Source organism: Schistosoma mansoni, chromosome 7 (assembly GCF_000237925.1).
Source record: "Schistosoma mansoni strain Puerto Rico chromosome 7, complete genome".
Lineage (NCBI taxonomy): Eukaryota > Metazoa > Platyhelminthes > Trematoda > Strigeidida > Schistosomatidae > Schistosoma > Schistosoma mansoni.
In genome coordinates, this window is record NC_031501.1 from 5,086,490 (window position 1) to 5,097,688 (window position 11,199).

The 11,199-nt window shown below is 39.5% G+C and overlaps 1 protein-coding gene across 1 annotated transcript in view; it reads right to left on the reverse strand.

The window, feature by feature from the left end:
- Smp_057430 (hypothetical protein) overlaps positions 1-8,312 on the reverse strand; it is a gene marked incomplete at its 3' end in the record, with an annotated part of 29,652 nt that extends 21,340 nt beyond the window's left edge. Inside the window, exons 1-4 of the mRNA XM_018798674.1 lie at positions 8,159-8,312; positions 8,025-8,125; positions 7,636-7,974; positions 6,446-6,561 (exon numbers count right to left, since the gene is read on the reverse strand). Coding sequence (XP_018653593.1) covers positions 6,446-6,561; positions 7,636-7,974; positions 8,025-8,125; positions 8,159-8,306 — 704 coding nt within the window. The 5' untranslated portion in view covers positions 8,307-8,312. The remainder of the gene's footprint in view (positions 1-6,445; positions 6,562-7,635; positions 7,975-8,024; positions 8,126-8,158) is intronic.
- Between the last annotated feature and the right edge of the window lie 2,887 nt (positions 8,313-11,199).

The following is an 11,199-nucleotide window of genomic DNA, read 5'->3' on the forward strand; positions in this document are numbered from 1 at the left end:
GGACTAGAACAGCAGCCTCCAAATGCCCTGGTACGGCCAAGAGTGGTGACAGTCAGCTCTTCCCCTCCAAATACTCTCACATGGCCACGTGAATACAACCACCGATAGGGAAGTCCTACTCATTGCCTTCTCGCACCACGGGTGTTGTTTACAAAATTGAGAGGACGAAAAACGAATATCCGGCGCTTACCGGGTTGGTGGACACGGAGGGTACACCTAGGGCAGTTGGAAAACCCCAATTACAAGCCAATGGTGCACATGGGCTCTAGGCTCCTGAGAGAGCAAATAGCGTATGAACCTACTGTTGGTCACCGGCTACCATGGGAATGAATCTCCTGAGGTCGCTCCACTGCCTTGTAGATCAGACCTTAAAGTCAAAGGCTCGGGGTGTGGCTCTCTAAGAAATCCACCTGTTTCAGTCTGGGCACCCAAGCAGTATCACAGCCCTCACACAAATTAATAACTGCTACTGGCCTCATTGTTATTGTGTGGCGCATATGTATTTCGTGTCCCCTTGTACTAATTCTTATTGGTTCAAATAAACTGGAACGACAAAATAGATTAAGCAATAAGAACAGCTTTTTGAAATGTAATTCTCAGAGGGGATTTTTATCCCCTCTCTGATCATCATAATTTCTTCTCATAATCTTTCCCTGTTTCTTTGTTGTAATATATTGTGTAATACGTCATTGTGTAACTGAAAAAGCGAAAATTCTTTTTCATAGAAAATAAGATAGGCATCCAGTATATGCACATCCATTTGGATACCAAAGAAATATAACGAACTAACTGCCCATAAGACCGAAGTCATGTGTTTAGACTTGTCTTTCATTATCTTAACTCAATAGTTGAATTTGATAACCAAAATTACCTACCCTCGTATTATATGAATAATTTGATTTTTGAGTTGTCACCACCCTCAATAGTCCCACTTTCTATTTATTTACTTTATTTAAAACACAGAGAATCTGGTACAACTGGGCACAGGAAATAAAGAGATCACGTTGTGAAGAAATAAAGGAGCACTAAAGAGAGCAGTCAAAGAAGGGAAAGATCAACAAGAACAGTACAGAATATGAAGTACAAATCAACTATCAATACAACTAAGAGAGTCTTCTTCCTCTAACTTTTACTAAGAATGTAGAAGAGAACTGCATTATGATGATAATCGACTTTGATAAGGTCTTACATCACTGAGATACATTATATCTAGCACTCCAATAAGGAATTTGTGACTGACCGACAGCTGTCAGTTTATGTAAATTCCTATTATACCACACAGCTTATCACGAACTGCTTGCATCTCTACTTTTCCCACTCACTCCCTGAATAGACTGACGTGCCTCAAAAGTTATAAGAAACCTGTGGAAACCTAAAACTCATTATTGGTACGGTTCACAAAGCCGCGAGAGAATTTACTCATCCTTTCGATGGTTTCATGCAAATGGAGCCAGTCCTCATCCATAACTTTCGGTTGGTCAATAGCTAGGACTAAACCTAGCTCGGTTTGGTTTGTGGTTGTAACAAAAGATACAGCCATTTCGCCCACGTAAATCTGTTCAAAATAACAAATTTATTGGTAAATGAAAAAAAAGATAAGATTGGAACAGACTAGACCGTGATCAGAGTTCAGATAGGCACTCCAAAAGAAGCTGGAATCTCGTACACCACTACACCAGTGGTAACAAGTCACGATCTGATCAATCTGAATCCATTCTTGAGTTGTAAAGAGAGGACGTCAAGTAACACCTCGGTGGCGACTGTATCGGAATAATGTGCTGGCTAGAAATATGTAGTGTTCTGCTATGTGCTAGGGGAATTGGTCACCGTTAACTGACCTGCAACCATAGGGTTCTCATTGGGTACTCAAACGACTCTCTTTTGTGCGTAGACACTCGGACTGAAAATTCAAATCTCCAGTTATGATTAAAACATCTGTCAACTGTACTTTCTTGAAAATACCACTTAGGTAATAGTAGAAATCGGTCTCATTTGTGTCCGAGTTCCAATCTGTTGAGGCGTCAACAGAGATTATAGAAAGACAATATTCGCCACAGTGTATTTTTCACCTCGATGAAGCATTTTGATTTAATCGCACATAAAGGACTGTTACCAGAGACTCATTTGATTAATGTTGCCTTTATTCTTGTGGTTAGCACGACACCAACTTTCATGGCAGAAGCAATCAGGCCATGGTCATATGACAAAATCTTGAGAGCAAACTCCTCAACCTTGTCACATAGGTTGAACCAAGTAAAATAAAAACCATGTTTTCAGTTTGGACGAATACACAAAAGGGTAGAACTTTAAAAGCTATTCAAAGGTGGCTTACTACATAGATTTTTACTATGTATTCTTTAAGTGTTTGGCCTATGGCAATTTTATAGGGACTTAATTGTTAACTTTCATTTAATCCGTGAGCTGCTGATACACGTTTAACGTTCGTAAATGGCAGTTAAATAATTATGCCCTTGTAACTCCACCTGTGGCTCTTCTAGAGTTACTGTCGGTCCCAAGCCCGAGTAAAGGAGGAGGGTTGGGCATGGGATCAGCAACCCCATCTCGTTGAAAACAACCTTGCTACAAAAAAGATTAACCAGAAGAAAACCATTCAAACTATTTAAACTCTGCCCTAAAAGTTCAAGGATATTCATTCAGAAGAATTATGACGCTTCATGATGAAAGCCGGGGTTCTTTGGAGGTCACAAGGCCGATACCCCATCTAACAACCAGAGCAACAACTTCTATAGGTATATGGAACGTTCGGACAACGTGCGAGACCATGAGGAGCAATCAAATGGCTATGGAAATGAGGAGATACAACTTGGTGGTTCTCGGAACTCATTGAACCCAAGCTGAACAGAAAATATTAGATTCGAGAGAGATACTGCTCCCCTCTGTTCTTGAGGAAGAAAATGCTCCCCACACCAAGGGAGTTGTACTGATGCTGTCCAAAGAAGCATGAAGAACATTTATAAGATGGAAATCTCATGGATCTGGGATCACCAAAACGTCCTTCAAACCAAAGTAGGAAAGAATCACAATGAATGTTGCCCAATATTATGCACCCATCAATGATAGCAATGACGACGATTAAGATCAGTTTTACGAGAGGCTGCAATCGATCATAGAGAAGTTTTTGCAGAAACAATGTCAACCCTTTTCAAAGATAGGTACAGTTATCGACTGATTCCACGATGTTGGGATACTCTCTAATAACCAGAACTTTGTAAACAAATCAGTCAGTTCCCTAACCAGAAATTTGTCACCATCCTTAAAAAGGGCTCGAAGTAAGTCATCTGGGCCTGGTGATTTGTGGTGCTTCAGGAGTCGGAGTTCCTTGCGGACTTCCGTCTCGTTAGGTGGATCAGTCGTCACCAGCCATGAAGGGAAGGATAGTCTGATCGATGTCACCGGGACAACAGACCAGTTGAACTGCTATTTGAAAAACTGCCCATCGTCCAGGACGTCGGTAGGTGTCATTGACTGACATCCCGCCATCTTCACAAATCTTTTCACGCACATTAAACTTCTTGCCGCCAATGATTCGGGTGAGTCGAAAGAGCTACCGGTAGTTGCCAGATGCAACTGCTGTTTCCAACTCACTAGCACGCTCCGACTGTGATGTATGCTACTTATACCGACAGACACAAGCAGTAAGTAAGTAACACCAATCAGAATTAGAATGCCTGGAAGCAGAAAGTTCAGACGATCAAACTGAAGAGAACAGGAATGTAAAGAGAAAGTAAGTGTAATAGCAGAAGTGAAGGAACGATGAAGTTTTTAAAAGACAATTGATGAAAGATGTGCAAATAAAGTGTTTAATGTATAGTTTTCATATTTAATGAAAGCAATCTGTAATTTTGCACTAAACAGTAAATTGGCCTTCCCCATATGAGTATTCGTTCACTAAACGATAATCAAGGTTCTCTGCCCTTACTCAAGCTTTGCACAATCTCACTACATAACGACCTTCGTTTATGGTCAAACTCGAGGTCACCCAGGGTAGACTGACGTGCTTCAATGAAGTGTAAGGAGCCTGAAGAAACCCAGTGCTCATAAGCGGGACGTCTCGCGAAGCCACAAGCGACTTCACTCACCATCTTCATGATGTCATGCAACTGAAGCCAGTGCCCATCTATACTTTTCGGTAGCTAGCCCTGAATTCAGCGGCAGTCTTGTACACAACCACACCAACCGTAGCTGATCGCGATGTGATCAATCTGAGTCCGGGCTTGAAATGCAGAGAGAGGATGCCAGGTAGCACATCAGAGATGACTGTGCCAGTAGTTAGTGCTAACCAGAAACAGATTGTAGTCTGCACACAGTTGCAGTAAACAGCCACCGTTATCTTACCTGCGACCAACAAGTCCCCATCGACCAACTAAACGACTCTCTTCTGTGCCTAGACGCCCGACTTAAGCATCCAAGTCTCCGGCTAGTACTAAAATAATTGTCGAACGCACTTTCTGAAGAATAACAGTTAACTGGTGATAAGACTCATCCTTGATCGCATCCAGACTGTAATCTACCGGTGTAGGTGAAGATGATGAAAAGACGTTGTTTGTCACACCGATTTCTTTGCACCTTGATGAAGCTTTCTAATCTAACAGCACATAACCGACTGTTGATGGGGAACCAGTAGATTAGTGCTGTCTCAGCTCTAGAGCCTAGTGTGACACCAACGCCAGAAAAACCAGACGAAGATGCCACAGGGTCCCCGGGTAAACGCACGTAAAACAAGCTTCTCGGAGCGACAGATGGAGAGTGAATTTGTAGAACCTCACCAGAGTCTTGAATACGGGTCTCGGATAGATAACAGATATCGATGTTGAAACTTTACAAGGACTTAGTCAATTCTATCTGTTGTCCGATCTGCATTAGTATGCGAATGTTGAAGAAAGGCAGTTTGAATGGTATACATGCTTTCAGAAAGACTGTTTCAGTATTTGTAATCGACGGTAGCACTCAACTTTCGACCAGTCATTGACTTGAGAACGTCTAGATAGGACAGGGTTTCTACCATAGTCGAGCTGTTATTTAAGTTGAAAAGCATAATACGCAAGATAGGAATAAAAGGGAAAACATAAGTGACGTAGTATAGGAGAAAAATGACAAATAAAAACGAATGCTATCGAATGATTGTGAATATGATTCATCTGAATAAGCGTTGAAGCAAGAGCAATTTTTCCAGTAGTAATTATCATGTGATTTGTAATTCAACTAAAAGTGTTTGAATAGAACCTTCATAAAGTTTATGTGCTTCTTAAGTACGCTATTTAATTACAAGTAAGGATAAGAATCCTCTCGATCAACAGACTTGAATGCTCTCTTAAAATCAATGAATAGAACTATGATCGGGCATCAGTAAGTATGCCCGGGTTCTAAAACCTGATGAAACAAATTCTGATTTCACAATTCAAGCATTGAGAAAAGTACCCAGTTGTAAAAGTTGCCTACAGCATTAGTAACTGGTAACTGTTTGCATTGTGAAGCATTTTCTGTTACCGCTTGACCGAACGGCATAAGCTGAAAACATCTGTACACTGCTCCCATACATATCTGTTTTAACAGTCAAGAAGAGAGTTTTGTCAAGACTATGAAAACTGCTATCAATTCCATTTGTACTGCAACACAACGAACTGGAGAGGGTTGTAGATACATTTTTCCTGCATTATGGAAATACTAGGCATTCTGAGACAAGAGTAACTCCCGAAGCGTTGTCGAAAAGCAAGACCATTCGTTTGAATATGAAGTGTTTAGAGTTTACAGAAGTTAACTATCATCGTGAAAATAATCTCTGGCCATCCAAAGAAATTCTATTGAAGAACAATGACATGTCTATTGTGCACATGCTGGATATTAATGACCTCACAACACAACCACTATGTTGATCAAATACATTTCCAACTCATTCCAACTCTTATGGTTAATTCTGTAACTAATGAACGCATTCTCGGTAACACAGATACTATCTCCAATACATAGCCCGTTATACAATCAACGGACCTTCGTAGAAAACATACGGTGAAGTACAAACGTCAAGATGTTCATTTAAGTTGTGGCAGATGTGGTATTTGTACGGAAGAGCAATCGCTTCGCATATAATTGAGAGCGTTATCTTAATTACTATGCATTGCCTCCACATCCCCCTACGGCATCCTCCTTTCTTCGTGAGCCTGTTTATTTGCAGTTAATAGTACGTTTTAGACAGATCACGGAATTTATAATATACACAACATTCAATATTGCTGCTCACTCCGATTACCTATAAAATATAGTAACTGGTGTGTATACTACTAGCATTGTAAGGAAACGGGATACTGAGACCATGATATAACTTTTATAAACGACATACAAAACTACAGAAGTACAATAAATATAGCTGAAGCTTTATAAAATTCTCCCAAATTTTGTTTAAAAAACCAACCTCAAGGTAACTTACCCATCAAAAATACCACCAGCGAATTTACCTCCAGAATAAAGAAGAATAGCCCATTTTCGACTTTGTCGAACACGTGAAACAGATGCTAGCAACTCATCCATTGTTACAGGCATAGTCTAAAAGTAATAAGACACAAAATCAAGCTAAAATACTGTGAACTGCTTAAGTTATCTAATATCAATAACTAGACCTGCTCCACAGTTTCATTAATAAAGGGAGTTGCATTCAGTCATACTGTAACTAATAAGATTGAAAGATAAACTTCTGAAAAAATGTCGAACATGTAGTAAAGATTTGTTTCTATCTAGATTTGGTAAATAAAGAAATGGACAGAGTGTTGCATTTCGACATTGCAGTAACTTGCCCTCTCACTTAGGCCCTTTAGCAACACCCGTGTCTAAATGTACGTAGGTGCCTATTTAAAATTACCAGAACTACTACAAATCTCATTTATACGCATTTACATTACGAGAAACATGAGAGAATAAAGTATATTGTTTTGATAGATGCGATTTTATCATAATTTTTCTTACCATCAGTATTGGTTCTATTGCCCCAAAATGCCCTGGTACGGCCAAGAGTGGTGACAGTCAGCTCTTCCCCTCCAAATACTCTCACATGGCCACGTGAATACAACCACCGATAGGGAAGTCCTACTCATTGCCTTCTCGCACCACGGGTGTTGTTTACAAAATTGAGAGGACGAAAAACGAATATCCGGCGCTTACCGGGTTGGTGGACACGGAGGGTACACCTAGGGCAGTTGGAAAACCCCAATTACAAGCCAATGGTGCACATGGGCTCTAGGCTCCTGAGAGAGCAAATAGCGTACGAACCTACTGTTGGTCACCGGCTACCATGGGAATGAATCTCCTGAGGTCGCTCCACTGCCTTGTAGATCAGACCTTAAAGTCAAAGGCTCGGGGTATGGCTCTCTAAGAAGACCACCTGCTTTAGTTTGGGCCCCCGGACAGTATCACAGCCCTCGCACAAATTGAATGACTTATGTGGTGCATATCTATTTGGTGCCTCCTCGTACCAATGTTTATGTGTTTAAATAAATAAATTAGTTTTATGGCTATAATGTCAACCTCTGAATCGCTGCGCAACTACGTATTGAAAATATGTATAAGTATACATATACCATATCGAATAAATTTAACATCAGTATTATTCTGAAAACTGTTTACCTTCCTAGTAAATAAAACACAACGATTTATTCCAACTATTTCTGAATTATAATTTCGGAAAAATAACATCTGCTTATGTGACGATGCAGTAAGTGACGAATTAGTAACTGTGTTAGATGATGTGCCATTATCACAGTTATTGTTGTCAATATTTGACTCTATAGTTGATGATAGTGAATTACTTGGACTCATTCCAACTTGATCGACGGTATTTTTATCGGAAACATTTTCTATTTTCTCTTGTCTTAAAGTTTCGAATAAATCAAAATTTAGTGGACAATAACCACGTAAGGAACGGTTTATATTGCAGATATGCCATTCACTTTTGAAGTGTTCCCGCTGGAGTGAAAAAACAATCATTAGCATAGAAGATTTTTTGTGAAAGATACCATATCTACTGCATTCTCCATTTTCAACTGACATATATTACAATGAAACTTCTGAAGGGACGAAATGTAATATTTTGTTGGAGGATTTGTTGCTTTCGTATCTGTAACGTGTCAATATGATTGTATCAGTTTACCTGTATTTTCAGAACGATGGTTGCTGAACGTCTCACCAACTAAAACCAAGCCAGTTAACTTTTCCACGGCTATTTTTTGGTCGAAAAACTGGTAACGATCGCACGTACGTCTGCATTGACGACTGATGAGACCAACATTGGACGACATTACGATATATGCCAGATAAATTTTCTGGAATACGGATAGAAAATTGATCACACTCTAGAAAAAAGACTAATCATTAAGGCCAAAGAGTTTATTTAACTTCATCCAAGAAAAGTAACACATCCTTAATTGTCGGTTGTTAATTAAGAAGCAGACTTATAAATCGTCTCTTCCCTGCAATCCGATTCCTATTTGATGTCAAACGCAGATGTCACATTCTGTTTTCTTGCATTTCTTTTCCTGGGTGTAACCGTGAGCCAATCATTTACCTTATTTTGTTTCTTGATCACATCCTCTACACCGCTCACACTTTGCCTCCCCATAGTTTGTTCTGCGTTGATGTGAATCCGGAACTGAAACCGTAGATTCACATACCTTAGTACTGTCGATAATTAGTTTCTTCTAAGTGTGCTTATTCTTTGTCCTTGTAATAATGCCTATATTGGCATGCTTGTTATCTGCTTCCCTAATGGGGTTCACCTTTATGGTCTCATTCAAATCCAGAGCTGAGCTCATGATAACTTCCCCGAAAGAGGGATTCTATTCATTTACTGCTGCTTGTTTGTCTGGGGGCAATTTTCTAGTTATTTTCAGAAGCTCAATTGCCTTTAGAATCAGAAGAGACTTCGTAAAACAACATGCTTTGCACAGCCAACGTGATTTAGAACATTTGAACCACTTTCTAACCTTGACAAGTATTTGGACCATATAAAAGAAGTGTATCCACTTTAACTCTTTGGTTTTGTATAATATATATCTTAACTCTATACTGACTGTTCAATGATTGGGTAATGCTTCTCAAGGTCACTAAGATTCGTTTAAAGGTCGTCCGTAAATTATAATCTCGCCGTTATCGCCCTTTACGGGCAGATTGACTTGCAGAATTTTAGTACATTTATCAAGCACGTGAAATCTTCCTACACCCTGCAACATCATTACTTTTTTCTGCGAACTATCTACTTTCAAAGGCTGGTTAGGAGCCATCTGAAAATTAGTCCCAGTCGCTTAGTTTATCTCTATACGAAAGTCATCTGGCTTACAATTATAAAGTGTGAATTCCGACGTTAGTTTTATATTTAATGTTTCGTAGTGTGGTAAAAAATGCATAAGGTATTTCACAAAGCATAATAATCATACCAACTGATGACTAACCTTCACCCAAATGCAAAGTAACGCAAGATTTTGACAGCATGAAATGTTCAACAAACAATGTATCATTTTGTCGTTGATATACCCGTTAAGAAACAGGTAGCTATCTGGATTCAGTGGCTGGATGGATGATGAGGCGGAGTTTAAGGCAAGCAGCAGTGGCTTCAAGTCTTGGGACCTATATCGTTTCCGAGACGCAAATATATTCAGCTGATGAATTCCAACTGAGAAGAACTAAGCCCCTTAAATTCCATTACTAGCCAAGTCTCATCTGTTCCACATCAATGTTTCCACCTCTTAGCACATTCGTGACGAGTTCGAAAAAACCTATTGATTTCTTTGTGCCTGCTTATAATTCCAGGCATTCGGCAATATCAACGAAGGTAATCTAACCACTCGACTTCACACATACTAGTCAGCTAACTGTGTACCTCGTATTTTGAGCAATTTACTTCTGTAACTATCAGAGAACTAAGGGTAACTACGGACATTAAATTACCTAATTTGTAACCACATTAAAGATGACTGCTGAATGATCGCTACTCTCTTCTGGTGCTTGGACATGGAAATCCTCTAACGTGATTTGATCATTTGAAAGTGGGCAATCTGATCTCGAAAGTTTTCCGTTCTTTTCCCATCTCGTGTCGTCACCTACATGCTCAGTCGGCCCTGGACTTGTAATGGCTTCAGGGAGTTGCTTGTGCAACAGTCTTCTAGGAATCCCATTTTCTACACTGAAACTATGTTGTGTGCTACTGATGTCGACGGATATAAGTAGTATGTGTCAGCAATCGAAAGTGGAATGCCTGGCGGTAGAAAGTTGTGGGATTTAATTTGTCCTACAGAAATAACACTAAAACTGCGGACGTGATACTGGCGACCCCAGAGTCTATGTAAAAGCTATGGTCAGAACAAGGACAACTTTGCTTTAAACTTTATCTGTTTCTAAGCGTAAAAATAACTCGATTAGTACAATAATAAATGAATTGTAGTCATTAGGTGAAGCACTCAAACATGCCGACCAGTACTGCGTCTCATCAAAATGAATAAAAATTATGAGTCACACTAATATATTAGGATAATAATGTCCTTCAAATGGCAGATCACATGCAACCAGGATGGTCTACAGCCACATCAGACCAGAGCAATGTGTTGGTAACCTAAGCAACGATTTGGTTGTTTAGTTATGGACATAACTAAGAAGAGAAATGAACGAGAACAGTGAATGATTAATGGGGAGACGAAGGAACAATCCATTCGGAGATGATTGATTGATATGTTACGAATGAAGAATTTACTGTATGGTTGTCAGATTTCGTTAAAACATTCTGCAATTTTGTGTTCAAGTACATTTGGTTGTTCCCATGAGTGCTCTCGTTCACTACAGAAATGAGCATGTCCGGTATGTGGTGGACCTCAGCGAAAGAGCTTAGTTACGATGTAACAAAACGCAAAGTTACCAACAATATACCAAAAGAATTAACACTACAAACAGTTAAATTATAAAAAGGTATATTGAGCAACAAAAATGGTGACAGTGTTATGAGATGAATGTTACTTGTAAGCTGCTTTCTGAGATAACAACCACAAATAAGTTCACTTGGTTAACAAAGGTTCCTCTGCACGTGATGGCACCAACAGCAGAATGAAGAAGATTAGATCCAGTAGTATTATTCAGTAATGATCCGGGCCAAAGCTCCAACGTCGTGTGGAATGGCCTAAAAGGATGTTATAATACTATTATAAT